Genomic DNA, 17,586 nt, shown 5'->3' with positions numbered 1-17,586 from the left:
TTATGTACAAGAGAGGTGTTTTCTGCTGTAAGGAATGAACAGTATAGTAAAGTCGGGCACTAACACAATATTAATAGGTGCCTTCAGAATGTCTTTTCTGCAGTGTCATTTCATTTGTCTAGAGAGAAATCTAGAATGGAAATGGTGCACAAATTTTTTTTTTTTTGAATTTTGACAAATGCACAATATTTAATATTGAACATAAGCTCAAGTATCTTTAAAAAAAAAAAAAAAATCTTGCCAACATGGAGGTAAACAAATATGAATTTGTGAGCTGCTTTTAAACTTCAATTTCTGTAATTTGTGGCTTTTGTCGTCCTTCTGGCTTTTGTTACTTGAAAGACAGGCCACTGGAAGAATATTTTTGTTTGCTTGTTTTTTAAATAAAAAAATAAAAGCACCATTTTTTAACAATGGGACAACCTTCCAGCATAGGTTTGACTTGCACTCACTTTCTCTGTTCTTTGATTTGTTATACAATGGTAATTTAAGTTGACTTATTGACACTTAAATTTGAGCAGATTGCCGTTTTAAAATAGCTTCTTTTCTCATGCAGAAAGTAAAATACTTCAAAATATTCTTTAAGCAAAATAGCAGAAAGTAATTATTCAGAGTTAAGATAAATGATCGGAGTGAGAATCAATAGAGAGGCGTAAATTGATTGGAACTAGTTTTTCTTCTTCTCGGAGGAATACTCTGTGTTTTTGGCTTATGTCATACAGGCTTTTGTCATCTGAAGTCTGGGAACTGAAATATTACTTGTCTTTTTGTAATTGATCTGGGGGATTTTGTACCATCTTAGCCCCCAAATTACAAATTAAGTTGAGTTGAATCAGTTGCTTCCTAGGGCAATCAAAATCAGAATTTAAAATGAAAGCAAATAGGGAAAACTTAGGCAAGAGTAGCAACAGTATTTTATTCTTGAGATAGTTGGCTTGCATGGATTCAAATGCAAAATAATTCAGGTAAGTTTTGCATAACAAGTTTGTGTGTATTGGAGTCTTTTTTTCTTAAATTATTTTTTTTTTGGAGTTTACCAGTCTGTGGGAGCACTTCAAAGAACAGTTTTGAGGAGAGATTTGGGTAATTGAAACCAAGCAGTAAGCATGTTTGCAATAAGAATAATTTTTGGTTTTCATCTTTTTTTTTTTTTTTTTTTTCTTTTCCAACCTAGCTGTCTCATCTTTATACAACGCATTATCTGATAGAGCAGTGAATGACGTGATGCATTGGTGAAATTGCATTTTTCTCAGATAACTGCAACTCATAGATGATCTATACTCTTAATCCTGCGAATTTGGGTTATCATCTGTGACTGCTTAAGGATGAAAGTAAAAACTAAAATGTTTGAGGCATTATGTTGAATCGGTAGCTTTTTACTTTTTATAACTTACAAGGTGACTTAAGCATTTTGGTTTCTGTGTTTGGTCAGTAGGCAGGCTAAGTAACCTCATGGAGGGGGAACTACTGTTTTTCAGACTGAACTGTGATTCGTTTGTCTTAAACATAGAGTACTACTGTGTTGTCATTTTCCAAAACTCCATGTCAGAGGTACGTCAAGTGATTTAAACAGTAACAGTATGTAAGTAAAGTTACTTAAGTAAAAACTTTTTTTTTTTCCTGGGAATTTTCTTGAATTATTTGGCTTGGCCTTTCATATATCTGTCTTATCAAGCTGAAATATCCTATGTAGAAGTTGTACCATAATTTAGTTGTCATTTACTTCAAAATAAATAAAAAATCCACTCTTGCAAATCATGTCCTAGTTTGCAGTTCAGTTCTTAAATATCTCTTCTGTAGTTCATTAAAATTTTATATACTGTCATCTCTTCATTTGTGGCACTGTAGTACTTCAACTCTGCATTTAAACTTGCTCAGTTGTGGGTAGGTTGCAGTAGGATAGTAACTGTAGAATGTAGTTGAATGGTGTTTTGTTTTTTTTTTTCTCCTTCTTGTTGGTGTGTATGTCAGTGCATAACCAAAGAAGTGTCCACCCTCAGACTCGTCCTGGTGTCTAGGCTCTATGATCCATAGTTTACACAGCAGTTATTCAATTCCTTGAGTCTGAGATTGAGGAAAATGTCGTTAAAAACTGGAATTAATGATTGGATTATTTCTGCTAGATAGCCCTGTGAAATGAGTCCTGTGTAGATGTTTAACCCTGTACGTTGTCAGAACAGGGACTTTATGGCCTTTTCTTAAGAGTTTTCCCTGTGAATGTTTGAGATTCAGTATTACTGCCCTGGCAGGAAGGTTGTAAAAGTCTCTCTCTTTCCCTATGCTGGGAGGCAGTGAAAACTCTGCTCTGCTTTCCGGTAGCAATGACTGATCTCCATTAAAGATTTTGTTGTTGATGTCATTGTTCTGGAGCTGCCCTTGCTTTTAGTCTTTCTGCTTGCATTAATAAACCTCTACATTTTGCAGGGAGCTGGTAACGAATGCTCAGATAGATACACCCTTTCACCCCCATTTATAAGTACTCACAGAGCTGTTGCTGGCCTGTCTGAGCAGAGCACCCACCTGCCTGTGTTTTAAAATCCACAGCTACCTTAAAACCTGAAGTAACCTAATTTCTTGCAAATTTGATCAAGAGTGAAGCCAGCCAATTACATTTAAGTATGGGAGATAGGAAAATCTAGGGATAAGTATTATGCAATTCCTGTTTTCAAGATGGGAAATGTGTAACCAAGTTAACTCACAAGGTTTTTTCACCACCTTTCTGAACCACTTCATCACAGGATAGGTGATATTACCATTTTATTCTGACTTCATCCTGATTTTATTCTGTACTGTTACATACTGTCAGATCTTATATTAAGCTATGACTTTTCTTTTTCTTTCTTACTTTCAAAATATCACTACGGAGACTTTGCTCTTTTTATATCTTCTGTTTCTTAAATCTTGGTGTTTTCACAGGTGCTCCTTGCCCTTTGTTGGATATGGCAAGGGGTGTGCATGAGACTTTCAAAAAATTTCCTATAATCACTCATCAGACAGCTCTTTGAAAGAGGAGATGATTTAATGGTACTTGCTCAAAATGCCAGGGGAATTTTGGTAGGGATGGTGTAACAATAGAAATGTAAGGCCTAAAAATGGTATGATTTGCACACTTCATGAGGTAGCACATAATGACTAATCCATCCCACTGTAAATTCTGGGACTTGGATGACTTAAAGAGCTTAGTTCCGTAACCTAAAATAGCCAACCTCTTATTCAGAGTTTCCTGTAAATTTTACTACTGTAAGTTAAATGCTATTCCCAAGACTGTGTGTTTAGGGGGCACACTAGCCGTGTGTAGATTTTTGTACATGGTAGCAGAAATCAAGTTTTCATTCCCTTGTTGCATAACTTCTGTTTTTAAGCCCTGGAATGACTTAGTTTTTGTGTTCTAACATATAATCTGTAGGACTTGAAATAGTGAGTAGTAGTTTCATTAGTTATTTATAAATAACACAAGTTGTTTTGGTTAATATATCCAAACAAATACATTTCCAGGAAGTGTTGGACTGAAATACCTTTTGAAAACAGCAGCTCTAGATTCAAACTTGCTTTTGTGGTCACTACTCAGACAGCACAAACTGGGGTTCCTTCCTCCTGCCTTCACCCTGCCAGCCTCTGTAAACTTAGCTCAGGAAGATTGCCACTAGGTTTTCTGTTGCTCTTTTGGTTGGTGCAACATGGGGCTCAACTGAGACCAGCCACCAATAGTATCAAGGGTAGAGAACTGAAGTACTGCAGAAACTTTATCAGCAGTAGCAAATAATTTGGACTATTGGTTATGGTTACGTTGGCTGTACGGGCTGTCTGTCCTAGATGTTTTAAAAGATAAGCAGGGTCACTTGCTTAAGTCTGGGGACATGGGCTTGAGGACACAATTATTTCTTTTCTAAGATCTGGAAGTGGCGTTTATTTATTATCTTAGAGCTCAGTTTGCTCACTGAGGCTTATGGACATCCAGGAGCTGTTGTAGATCACTAGCATAGGGACAGCACTGATCACTAGAAAGGCCTGTCTTATCTACATAGCGTATCATTCAGCACAAAGTATTCAATGTGAAATGTACTGCTTGGGATGTTGTAGCTGAAATTTCAAGAAGATATGGTCTTGCCTCCATTGCAGGTCTCTCCTTTTGTGCAAACCCAATGTGGAGAGACTGGTTGCAGCTGGAAAACTGTGGTCATCTGCTACTGACATACCACTAAAAGCATAAGAAATACCCAACTTACCGGGCTTCCTTTCATCTAACTGTTTGTAGGGACATTGTTCTGTAACATGGAAATTCTTCACAGGCTGAAGGTTTGACTTCAGCTGCTGTTGATACAGCAGTTACACCAGTGATGAAGATGAAGCTGCAGACAAATCTCCCAATATTTGATGGTGTCTTCCCAAAAAGTCTGTGGTTGTGTGTAATATGTAAACCCAGCAAGGAAGTTGTGCTACAAGAAAACAGTTGGATACTTCCGTATTCAAGGTGAAGCTGCCACACAGCTCTCTACCTTCTAAAACTTTCCAGAAAATGCTTCTGCAGATTTTGTTGTACATTAGACAGTTTTAATAAAGACTTTTTTTTTTTTTTCCCAAAGATGACTTACTTTGATCACCCAATCTGCTTCCTTTTTCCTTCAGCGATGGCGAGGGAAAGAAAAGAACATCAACCGTCTGCAGCAGCGAATCTCTAAATGCTGTGGGGGCCACGCTCACACCTCGCCGCATATCCTGGCGGCAGAGAATATTCTTGCGGGTAGCTTCACCTATGAACAAATCTCCTTCGAAAATGCAGCGTCCAGGTTTGTGTGGACTTTTAAATAAACAAACAGTTGATACTGAATAGCTTGTACTGCAATATGTGAAGATATGAAAGGAAAAAGGGGGGTCAGTTTGATGCATTGCTTTTGGTAGAGTAGGAAGAAGTTGCACTCGGTTGAATTTTAATCTTTGTTGCTTTGAACAGAGGATTCTGTAATCAGAAATGAAACAGATTGCAGCCTGCCCTGTCTGCCCTGGTAGTAAGGAACTAAGAACTGCCTCTTGCTGACAAAGATATCCTCTTTAACGGCTAGCAAATTTTTGCTCTAGCCTGCTTACATAATAGCTGCATTGGCAGAAAGTGGTAACTTTTCTGCTTTGACCTTGTACTGCACATAGCACCTGTTGAGTGTGCTAATAATTCTTGTAGTTTTAGGTCATTTAATGTATAAACCTGAAATTTGCGATGTAGTCCTGTTGGCAGAAGTTACAGTTGTGGATTAATGACAGACTCTTTATATTTATTGACCGTACAGGATACTAAGCCTATACTGCAGCTTAGCAGATAGAGTAAATTGCTTCTATTACAGCGCCTGTGGTAAATCACAGCAGTAAAAAAAAGTTCAACAGTAAAGGAGACTTTATGGATAAAGGTCTCTTTGTAACTTTAAAAGTAACTGGCAGGGGAAGGTGTTGAAATACTGGCTAACCTTAACACTGCATTTGAAAAAAAGAAAAAAAAAATCTACTGTTGAAATGCCTTTTTTCTGTCTTTGGGATCAGTGTCTTACTGGTGAAAATGAAAGACAACTATTTTCATTCTGTCCTGACATAAATTTTCATGGTATGTCAAACAATCTGATTTTCCTGTAATAGCCTTCTGATTCTTTGCAGATGGTCATGATGGAAGTGAATTGTTACCATTATCTCCTCTTGCTCCACCCTTGGAGGAGGACCCTCTTATTTTAGCATTGCAAAATGAGGATGGTACAGATAAAATTGGAGAGAAGAAAAACTCAGAAGAGCTACAAAGTCTGTGGAGAAAAGCCATCCATCAGCAAATTCTGTTGCTTCGAATGGAGAAAGAAAACCAGAAGCTGGAAGGTTAGCTATTTAGAAAATGCCTTTAAAATTGCTACAGATTCTGCTATCTCACACTGAAAATTGTACCAGAATTGTGTGCCTCAAATATTGCTGTGTTTCTTTATCTTCTGGGTTAACAGTACTAGCATGAAATGTGTTTGTCCAGTCCTGTGTCAATTTAATGCCAACTCACTAAGTCTTCAGTTAAAGAAAATTATCCCTTTCCTCTCCCTCCCCCCCAACATGCTTTCTAGTGCATGGTAGACAAAAATTGCTACAGTCTGTGTTCTAGCTGACTTAAGTACAGGAATTCTAATGTGAAGTGGCATCAGGAGAATGGATGCTAAACCTTGCCATCTATATCTCACTTCAGTCCTTTGTAGTTTTCTGATCAGGCTTTCTGTCTCTCATTAACCATATCATGATGGTAACATAAACATTTGAACCCAAATAAGATTTTTGAGCAACTGAGTGAGGTTTGTCAGAAAGTTCTTTTTTCAGACGAGCACCGTACACTGAAAATTAAGCCTACTTACAGTAGGATCTGAAGTTGGCCATACTGATGTGTCAATGGCCAGTGCTCCTGGCTAAAATATTTTATTATGACTGGTCAAGACTTGCACAAATAAACAGTGGGATGTAGTATCTATCCTAGAGTATAAAAGTTCTTGAGTGTAATAGACTGAATAGCTTTCAATGTGAGTTAAAATTTTAAAATGTCCTCTCTGCAATTGCTGCCCTCATCTTCTCCTGTATGATGCTTAATCTCATTATATGGTAGTTGGATTCTTCAAACAAAACATCATGGTCTTATAAAGGTCAGTTAATTCTTTTTTATTCTCTAGTGTTCCTTACTGAGAAGACAAGGAAGGGAAAGAAAAACAGCAGGGCAGAAATCTTTCCATGTCCCTACAAGCATACCTACTTGTATATATTTCTTACATGTGTAGCGTATTATTCTGTGTGCTTTCTCTATGGCTTTTTTCCCTGTTGGCACACACTTCTTTGGAAGCTCCTAGATTCACAAGGGTCATGTAGAGAGCTGTCTGTTTCAACATAAGCCAAAATCTTTGTTTGTTATTTTGTCAAATGGGCATTTGAACGCTGTGGGGTGGGAAAGCTGGATGTCTGCTGTAGTGACTGATCTCACGTTATTCCCTGTGGTAGTATGAGCTACAGAGGGACAAACTGCTTTTCCATATCATCCCTGCATGGCTGGAGGTACTAAAAACAATTAAGTCAGTCCAGTTCTGCCTGCCTGATTGCTCATAGTAAAAACAATTAACCTACAATTAAATGTACATCTTGGGGATGAAAAATGTAGTAACAAAACACAGCCATTTTTCTACTTGCCACCAGATTCCTAGCTGTGAATTTATTCACTGTATATGATTGGTTTAAGACTGGAATTGCTGTGGAATGGTTTTCAGTGGTTTTCTGTTAAATTTTTGTTGTTTTTATTTACAACATGTTAATAGAACCTTTTTTCCCTGTTCCTTTTGCTGTCGAGGAGACTTGAATACTATTAGCTCTTTGCTTTGCAGAAGGTAAGTTCTGTGAATTGCACAAACTTGTTGTTTATTGTTGTTTTCTTCTCCGAGCAGCTGAAAGTTTCTTTTCCTAGACGATCACCTAGAAATGTAAGTGCTGCAAGAAGCAGCAGGCCACCTAGCAAGGTCTAGGAAGTGCATTAACAAGGTTGGTTGTAAGTAACCGAGGTTGACACAGTTGGTAATGTGGACAATTACATTCAACAGGCAACCTTGTCAATTTTCTGTAGGGTTAAAACTGCAGAGCCAAAGTACAGTGAATGATAGCTAGTGCACTTAATTCTGGAATTCCTTGTTGCCCAGAGATATGTTACTTCTGTCTTGAACCTGCCACAGACTTCCATACTGCTTGTAAGAATGAGACTTCTCAAATGGAATAATAGAGCAATAAGGTAACATTTAAAATAATTGGACTACAAGCTCTTTTGGTGAGACTGCATTCCTGTTTTTACAGAAGAGTATTGCACCTTGCAGAATAGTTGCCTCCTCAAGGTCCCCTATAGTCTTCAGTAGATAGGGTCTCACTTGTGTAACATACGGCTTTTGAAAACATTTTATCACCTACCACTTTTTAATGGGCTAGGCAATGAGTTTACAGATTCATCAATATTGGCTGTATCCAAAGGTGATTAGGTGAAGGAACTGACTGTGTTGCTTTGCAGGTTGTATAATGATGTGAGAGTTTGCTTTAACCTAGAAATGATGGTTGGGGACAGTGGTTCATCTGTAGGGGAAGGAGTCTTCTGCAAGGAGTGAGTACTGCACACAAATCAAGGCAAATTTGGGGGGATAAATTAAATTGCAGGTTTCAGAGACTATATTTTGAAATGCACAGTTCAGTCCAATTATAAATAAACATAACTTTGTAAATTAAGAGAGATTCAGAAATAGACTTCAGTTCTTGATACCATTGGTGTGTAGAAATGGTGTGTTTTATTGCATGCATGTCATGTATAATAAAATAACTACAGTTAATTTCTTAGTAATGGAAATGGAAGCTACTCCTCCATGAAATTTCAGAGTAATCTCATGATTTTATGTCAGAAATAGTCCTCTGGAGAAAATGTCTTGCCACAGGTAGTCATGCAGCAAATCTGTTAAGTGTATAGTAATATATGTTCTGTGCTGAGGCACAGATGTTCCTTTTTGAATATGGTTCACATTGGATACCTCATTTTAGTTACTTCTAATTAGCCTGATGGTGCCAGATAGCAGTGCCAGCAGCTCTTACAACTCTCTTAAGGGACATGTTAAAATTGGGCCCAGTGTGACAGACTTCACTTTAGAACATTTGCCTAGCTTCTTTGCTTAAATCTCTAATATAAACATTAATACATTTGAGATTTTCTATACTAAAACCATTCTGATGTTAAGTATAAATGAGAACAATCATCAATGGTGTTTTTGCAGTTAAAAAGCAGCAGCAGATGTGGTGAAGTTCAATGTGTTGAGTGGGTTTTTGTTCTTGCCCTAAGCCTTAAAAATGTTTTGATGTACTTCATGAATTACTAATGTTCATGGCCCAGTAATAGAAGACAAATTGCTACCTGCAGCATCTTAGGACAGAGGACTGGGCCCATCTCAACTATTAACTGATGAATTGTAGATTTTTTTTTTTTTTAAAACCCTAGTCAGATTGTCAGATACGTTTATCTAACTCAAATGCTTTTTGCATATTTGATGTTTTGTGTAGTTTCCTGATGTTATAGTTTTCTTGTGTTCTCTTCCTTTATGTTTTGTGCTGTAGCAAGCAGAGATGAGCTCCAATCAAGAAAAGTCAAATTGGACTATGATGAAGTTGGTACATGCCAGAAAGACGTCATAAATGTTTGGGATAAGAAGTTACTTAACTGCAGAGCCAAAATTCGATGTGACATGGAAGATATTCACGGCACTTTGAAAGAAGGTATTTACATAGGGTGACTTTTAACTATGAAGTTTCTTTTTTGTTGTTTTTCCTGTTGCCTTCTTATACCAAAGGAAATCCACCACTAGTACCATCTTTCCAGTAGCAGAAAATCATTAAAAAATTGCCTTCTTTTTGCACATACCTTCACCTCCTACTGCCAAACTGAAAATACCTGCTGTTGTGTCTGTAACTTGCAGTGTCAGCAATGTAGAAACATGTATAGTCATATTCCTAAAAGTAGCATCTTATCCTATTCTGCATGTAATTGTGCATTTCTTCCTGCTGGAGGCTAATGGCTCAGAGGTGGCAAAGCAGGTGATGTCTGTATCTTGGTTGCCTAATGTAATTGCTTGTTTTAATTACTACGAAATTGTAGTTAATGTTTAGTTAGTGGGACTGAGCTGAGTGAATACATAGTGGACAGCTTCTGAAGCTGTCTGTTGTAAGGGATGCTCCAGCCTGGTTAAGCCAAGACTTCACAAAGAAAATTCTTGCATGTTACAGCACTAAAAATATACCCCTGCTCAGGCCTCTTGTATTGTGACTGAACTGCAGGCGTACCAAAAAGTCGTCGGGGAGAAATTTGGCAATTTTTGGCTGTGCAACATCGAGTTAGACACAGATTGCCAAACAAGCAGCAGCCTCCTGATGTCTCCTACAAAGAACTTCTGAAACAACTGACGGCACAGCAGCACGCCATCCTTGTGGATCTAGGTATGTCCATTTGTAGCTGGGAGATTTTTCTGAGGTGTTCCATGTGTGTGTGTGGAAACACACCAGACTTAATGGAACTTGTTGCTGGAGATGGATGCTGCTGTAGAAACACCATTTTCTGTATTGTGAGGACACGTTCTACCTATACCACTTGGTGTCATAGGAGAAGAGAATATGAAATAAGATCAATGGTTACAATCTGAAGTCGGTGGTAAAATATGGATTGATCTAAAATCAACCTGCATATGAAAGCAAAGGGAAAAGCCTATGGGAAGAGAGACGGGCTGTTTATCTGATGGATCTGTTTCTTTTTAGAGGAACTGAATATCAACTATTCCTCTCTTTACATCAGGACGAACATTCCCTACACATCCTTACTTTTCTACCCAGCTGGGAGCAGGACAGCTATCGCTCTTTAATCTCCTGAAAGCATACTCTTTGCTGGACAAGGAAGTGGGTTATTGTCAAGGTATAAGCTTTGTAGCTGGAGTGCTGCTTCTACACATGAGTGAGGAGCAGGCCTTTGAAATGCTGAAGTTCCTCATGTATGACCTTGGCTTCCGTAAACAATACAGGCCAGACATGATGTCACTACAGGTAAGTCAGTCCCTCTGTTAGAGCAAACCAGTGTTTTGAATGAGTTGTGAGCAATTAGAGGTTGCTGAAGATCTCCAGGGGCTTATAAAATTTCTTACACTGTTTTGGAGATTGTAAGGCACAAAAAATGTAACTGTTAAACCCTTTTCTGACTCTGAATTTGCAAACAAAGAAGTTTAGAACTTGCAGACTTTTCCTGTCACACATCCCCATGATCTCCTGTTTGCAAACTTTGCTTTCTCTGCTGTTTTGGTCTTCTTTTTCTCTTCCTCACTGCTCTCTCTTCCTTATCTGAAAAAACCTATCTGCTTGCATCAGTACATACAGAGTTTAAAAATAAAAATTTGCTTTTCTTCTCTTTGTACTTAGATTTTTCTCCTTGTGACTCAAAGTCAAACCAATAGTGACACCCAGTGGCCTGTCCACATACTCTGCAGGCCTCTCGTATAAGATCTCTCATCCTTTGCCCCTCTTTTCTCACATTCTTGTCTTCTCCCACTGCCAACCCCAGCACAGAGGAAAAACAGGTGAATTATTAATCATTTAGTTTAGTTATGAAATGAGGCTTGTTATTCAATATTAGTCTTTAATAGCTATCTACAGATACTTAAGGCTGCTTAAGGTGACAAGAACTCTTTCAGCATAACCTTTTTTTTTTCTTTCCCCTTTTTTCCCCATGTGAGATACCCCGTTAAAGCTCATGTGTTCTGTTGCAGTTATAGACTTTAAATAAAATGATACTTTGAGAGTGTTCAGATGTTTAGGAATTCACCTTCTGATTTAAATGAGTCTGAAACTTTCTTCATCCGATGCAATTAAGAATAATTTTTTTCTAAGTTTGAGGTTTACCACATGTAGCTCTGTTTGCCTTAAATTGACATGAGCTCTCTTCCCCCCAGATTTGCTCCTGTTCTAAACAAAAGTAGAAGTTTTGTATGTTGAAGACAAACTAGACTATTGAAGATGACTTAGAGGATCTCACTGAAGCCTTTTTTTTTTTTTTTTTTAACAGGATTAGAGTACTTGCAAATTATTTTTGCATTTGCTGTACTAAAACACAAGAAATCTTCATGAAGAATTAGATTCTGTTCTGTAGAAGAAAAATGTCAGATATTTCTTTAGGATAATTAAAACTTGTTACTTGACTTGCCCTTTTAATTGCCAGGAAAAAGTAGTTAAATAGATTCTTATTTCATAATGACCCCATCCAATAATTGGTTTACTGCCTCTGATATTCTTCTATTTTCCCATATAAATGTGTTTTGTATTCAACGCTATTCAAACTCTGCTTAATTAGCATCTTTGATAATTAAAGCAAGGACTCGAATGCAATCACAAATTTAGCTATCTGGCTTGAATGAGAAGTGATCTGTCTGAGGACACTGCTGACTGACAGGTAGTTTCAAGTGCAGTCAGTCTGTGGTAGGGAAAAATCATGGCCACTAAAAGTAGGAAAGCAACCAGATCCAGTAAGTAATTTTCTTATTGAGCAATAGATTCATATTAAGGATAGGGCACTGTTGACAGCAAAATTGTGCCTGACAGGTAATCGATATATTCCTGCTTCTCACTTTCTGCTTTTTATGAGCAACTTACTGTGGAATATAAAATCAATATAAAATCAAAATTGCAAGGAAATAATTTGCTACAGAATGGTAATTTTTAGCAATGAATAGCAACTTTTAACCATTGTGCTTTGCAGCCTTTGAGAGATTGTATAGCAGCACTTCTAGTAACAGTCTTAAATTTCCCAAGACTGCTGGTGTGCAGGAAGTGTGCTGGGAAATATGTATGTGGTACATCTCTATTGACCCATCATATCCAATGTAGTGTGTACAGAAGCTGTAAAAGTGATGACTGTAGCATAAGAGTCTTAAATGCGGCAAAAACATGGCCAAGATTCAAAGGATGAAAGCTGAAATACGTAAATTTATCCAGAAATAGTTTAAACTCTGTAACTAAGAGTTTTGACATGTCAATGATTTTACATTACTTGGAAAATGTGCCTTAAATTTCTTTGCTACAAGACTGGAAGCTCTGCTTTGTTGATCAAGTTAGATCAACATGTGCTCTTCTTGCCAGAAACTTGTGAATCTGAACTGAAATGAGACTTCATTAATTAATAATCAAGTTCAAACTGTTCGTTGTTACTGAGTACTGTGGTGGTTTTAATTCATTAGGGCTGGGTTGTTTATTTGGGGGCAGATATCACCTGAGGCTCTAGGCAGCAATTAAGCTTCATTTTACAGTGCCATCTGTACTGAAGTTAATTTCTCTTGAGTGAAGCGTGAATTGATTGGAAAACTGACTAAAGCTGAAATTTTCTTTCTCCACTTCCTTTCCTCCTTTTCCCTATGCATTATAGATTCAGATGTATCAGCTGTCAAGGCTTCTTCATGATTATCACAGAGACCTCTATAATCATCTTGAAGAAAATGAAATCAGCCCCAGTCTTTATGCTGCACCATGGTTTCTTACACTATTTGCATCCCAGTTTCCATTAGGATTTGTAGCCAGAGTATTTGGTAAGAAAGATTATTCTATTGCAATAATAAATAAAACAACATGAGCTGTAATGTTTTTGAACTCAAAGGGAATAGTTTTCTACATAATAATGATGTTTGGGATTACTGTTGTGGGTGGCAAGTAGCAAAGCTCTTCATGCTGGGATGTCAGCTCCTTTTCGAAGAGGAATACCAAATGTATTCTTTGAAACATCAGACTTGAACAATTAATTTTGTCTGCTGTTATTAGCCAAGATTTGACTTGTGAAGTGAGAATGGCCGAAAATTTATTGTAAATGTATTTTATGCATCAAGTGTTCAGTCTGATCTAAAAAAAAGTTTCTCTTGTTGAACTTGGAAACTGAAATTTAGCACAGTGTGTGTGGGAGAGAATGTGGTTTTAAAGAAAATATTTGTGAAAAACTGATTTAAAGTGCTTTCTAGTAAAAAATCAAGTAAATTTAGACCTAAGGGTTGTTATAAGTATTCGTGTATGTTGAAATGTGTCTTAGTGTGCATTCTGTTCCATGATACTCTTCAGATGTCTAGTATAGAAGCTTAATTACTGACTGTGCCTTGTGCTGTTTACAGTATCAGCAAAACAAGTACTCGGTTTTGTATTCTTTTATCATCAATAAAAACTGCCAGCTTAATCATCTCACTAGTAATGCAACATTTTATTTTATTTTATTTATTATTTTTATTATGTAATACTTGCTATATTCAAATATGTCTGTTGTTCCTTGGTGCATATTATATACTTCCTCTTTAAATAGACCTTTTTTCCATATAATTTTTTTCATAAAAAGATCTTTTGTATTTTCTTAAGAAATACACATCTTTTGTCTCACGTTTTATTACTGAAAGGTGTGTTTTTTCCACTTTTTTAGTTGTTTGGTGAAGGTTTTCTTGTTTGTTTATTTGGTTTTGACCTAATAATTTCTCCATTCCAGAGGTGTTTTTACAGCAAACATTTTTTGACTACTTTTTGAGTGAACAAACAATTGCTGTGTCTGTTTTTCACTGACATTCATGTGATCGATGCGTGTCTTTGCTAGTAGGATTATTGAATTCCTGGATACTCAAGACTTTGGTATTGTGTGTTTGTGTTTTTGTGTTTTCTTTTTGATTTTATCAAAAGGCAAACATGCTTTTTTTTTGTTGATCTTTTATTTATTTTTTTTTATTATTTTTTTTTTCAACTTCAGTGGGCTTCTAATTTGGAAAACTTATTTTTTAGGGGTGTGGAGAGACAGTGTTTTTTCCATTGTAAATGAGCTGAGCAAGACATGTTTCATTTTAAAACCGAAAATTCAGTGTTGTTTTCTTCCCAACGCTTCAGTTTCCTGCATTTTCAGTGTCTTACGAACAATTGTCAAATACCAATAACCAGTGCTTAATGTCTACCAATCTCAAATTACATGCTTATAGAATGTACTTATGCTGCTTGAATGTGCATCATAGAGAAGGGAGAGGTTAGGGAACTATGTATGAGAAAGATGATTGCCTCGCTGGAGTCCTGGTGCTACCAAGTGATACCAGATTAGGACCAGGGGTGACCTTGCTGTGTCAGAAGCTGAGGATGTCAAGAAGCATAGCCCTGCTTTTGGTGGTGTGACAGAGCCTAACAGCACAGGCTTATTTGAACTGCTCATGTGCTGGCTTCATCTGCTGTTATAAGCCCACTGCTGCTGCCAAGACCATGTTTTTAGTTACAGTGATCAAGTTTCTAGTTTCTGTCAGTCAGTTTCTGTCTAGCTGTCTGTCTCTACTGACTTCTGTAGGGCCTGAACTTTCCTCTTACATCCATGTAATTATAATATAATTACCTCAAAGTAAAGATTTGAGGCTTAAATTATAGCCATTGTGATCACTATGATGGATTTTGAAAAAAAACTGTGGTTGATATTGGAAGCTTTATGATCATTTTTAAGGACGAGCTTCTGTATGTAGAAAACAGTAAAATATCAGTACATAGTGATGCGATCCACTTCCCAATTGTTTTTCAGACATAGGTGTGTTTAAACAGTTAGTAGTTAGTTAACAGTCCATAGCCTACAGTAGACAGTTATGAAATGTTTATTGCAGACAACTACTATAGACAAAAAGCATGCAGTACATTCTTTAATGCACTCTTAAATCTGTAAGATGACAGGAGATGCTTTTATATGTTTCAGTCTCATGCTGAAATAAGACAGATTGTACTTCTCCTGAACTGAATAAATTTGCAAACATATGCTTAAAAAGAAAAAAAAAAAAACATCTCAGCAAATATATATCCATGCAATTGCTTTAGCTCTCATTTTCTTTTTTAGACATTATTTTTCTTCAAGGAACAGAAGTCATCTTTAAAGTAGCACTGAGCCTACTTAGCAGTCAAGAGACATCTATAATGGGATGTGAGAGTTTTGAGAATATTGTTGATTTTCTTAAGACCACTATTCCTGACATGACTCAGCCTCAAATGGAAAAAATTATTACCCAGGTACAGTTGGTTTTTATTCTCTGTTTTTTTTTCATTTAGTTTACTTTTAAAAGATCATGCCTAAGGTATATGTAGAAGTCTTCGAAGTATGTTCCTCTTGGTATGAAATGCAAAGAAATAGTCTTCGAGCAACTGGTGTAGAAAAACAACAACAGGAAACACAACTGTGCAGGTGATGGAGAACTGGCACAGGTTGCCCAGAGAGTCTGTGGAGTCTCACTGTTTGCAGGTCTTCAAAAGCTGCCTGGATCCGGTCCTGGACAACCTGCTCTGGGTGGCTCTGCTTGAGTGCAGGAGCTTAGACCAGATGACCCCCAGAGGTCCCTTCCAATCTAACCCGTTCTGTGACTGTGTGATGATCTATTTTCAATGGTGTTTGAACTACAGTTTTACCAAGACTTTAGTTGCTACCTCAGCATATGTATAAAGGATACCTAGAGTGTCTTCATGTGTGTGTGCATGCCCCAGCTATTAGGAAAACATGACCTTGCTTATACATTTCACATCATCATCAGAGTGGTAAAAGCAGCCTATCTTCCAAACCTAAACCCAGCTGTCACTCCCTGCGACTGGGTGAGCAGTCCAATAATTTATGATGGGAAGCAGAATTTGCCATGGTAGAAAGAGGCAGCGTTACACTAATGTCTCCTCCTGATTCTTTGATCTCCTGGCTGCACAGGACTAGATCCCACTGTAGAGACTCATATAACACCTTCAACTTAAAATACCACGGATTAGGAGGTTTGTGAAGCCCTGCTTTTGCAGTCTGTAATCAAGATGAAGCAAACTTTTACTGTTCTGTTGCACAGGCAGCTTCTGTCCTCCAGGGGATTGCTTTCAGAGTGCCTTGGTACAACTTCCCCTTCTCAACCTAACTCTATTCTTGTAGGTGTCACACCTGTCAGGTGCTTGGTGATAGAAGTAAAAGCTCCTCGGGAGTGACCCCTGCCTTTCTTGGGTAAGAGAAAGGAGGACTGGAGTATTTCAACTGTGTCATTGCAACTTCATGGCAAAGGGTGAGAATAGAAGATAAAAAATTGTTGTTGATGATGTAAGGAAAGCACCTGTTGAAGTTCCTTGTGAAGTACAGTCAGTGATTGGGATTTTCATCTCTTCACGTCCTCTTCCTCTGCAATGAAGCTGCAAATTGAACATGAATATCAGTCTAGTACCTTAACTGTGAACCCATGTGCAGCCTTCCTCATTCAGGTGGCAAATCAGAGATAAGAGTTCGAGAAAACCATCTGCATATGCAAGAGTTGAGTTAATACTTACACATGCCTATGGCTTTGTTAACACTTGAATATTTCCCGTGCTGTCAGTTAATTCATTTGTAGACATAATGTAAATCTTCAGTTCCTCGTTGCATTGACTGTGATCACAATGCTAAACCCGTGTCAGGCACTACTGTGTCTATCTTTACAATTCAGTAATTCTGATGGTAGTTCAATATTTTTGATACTGTTGGAAATTAAATATCTGTCCCACATTCTGTGTGGGTTGCAGAGCATCCATGTTGTGACAAGGATGGTGCAAGTGGCTTTGTGCAGAGCCATATCTGATTGAGTAATGAACTGTTTACAGTGCCTGAGCAGAGGTGGGTGTTTTATACATGGGTCAGCATAGCTCTGAGATGAAGGTCGCCTGCTTACCTGTTGTCTGGTGCCATGCCTTCTGGATTTGCGTTCACATGCCCACTGCTTACATCCTATTGCTCCTACCTGGACGGGCTGCAGGTGGAATTTGTTTGTCTTTCTCAGTGTTGTCGTTCCCAGTACCTCTGTGCTGGCTAATAATGAAAGAAAAATGTAATATTCAGATAAAGAGTTGGCTGGGTTGGTACTTCAAAGAAAACTAGGTTGAACACCGTATGTACTTTAAAGTTCTATCTCATTTGAATAACCTGAAGAATGATGAACAGAAGGCAGAACCTGTTTTGTTGGGGGATCTGTGTTTGTCTTTTGATAGTGAATAGTTTGTGACTTCTAAAATAAGAAA

The 17,586-nt window shown here is 37.6% G+C and overlaps 1 protein-coding gene across 2 annotated transcripts in view; it reads left to right on the top strand.

Annotated features, from left to right (window-relative positions):
* TBC1D4 (TBC1 domain family member 4) overlaps positions 1-17,586 on the top strand; it is a 107,182-nt gene that overhangs the window by 83,946 nt on the left and 5,650 nt on the right. For both annotated transcript variants that reach the window (XM_084288813.1, XM_084288812.1), the window contains 7 exons: positions 4,627-4,787; positions 5,641-5,850; positions 9,127-9,285; positions 9,844-10,002; positions 10,355-10,599; positions 12,965-13,124; positions 15,419-15,588. In XM_084288813.1, coding sequence (XP_084144939.1) covers positions 4,627-4,787; positions 5,641-5,850; positions 9,127-9,285; positions 9,844-10,002; positions 10,355-10,599; positions 12,965-13,124; positions 15,419-15,588 — 1,264 coding nt within the window. The remainder of the gene's footprint in view (positions 1-4,626; positions 4,788-5,640; positions 5,851-9,126; positions 9,286-9,843; positions 10,003-10,354; positions 10,600-12,964; positions 13,125-15,418; positions 15,589-17,586) is intronic.

This window comes from Netta rufina, assembly GCF_964035555.1.
Source record: "Netta rufina genome assembly, chromosome: 1".
Lineage (NCBI taxonomy): Eukaryota > Metazoa > Chordata > Aves > Anseriformes > Anatidae > Netta > Netta rufina.
Note: the sequence above shows the minus strand (reverse complement) of the source record. Positions and strands in the feature narration are given on the sequence as shown.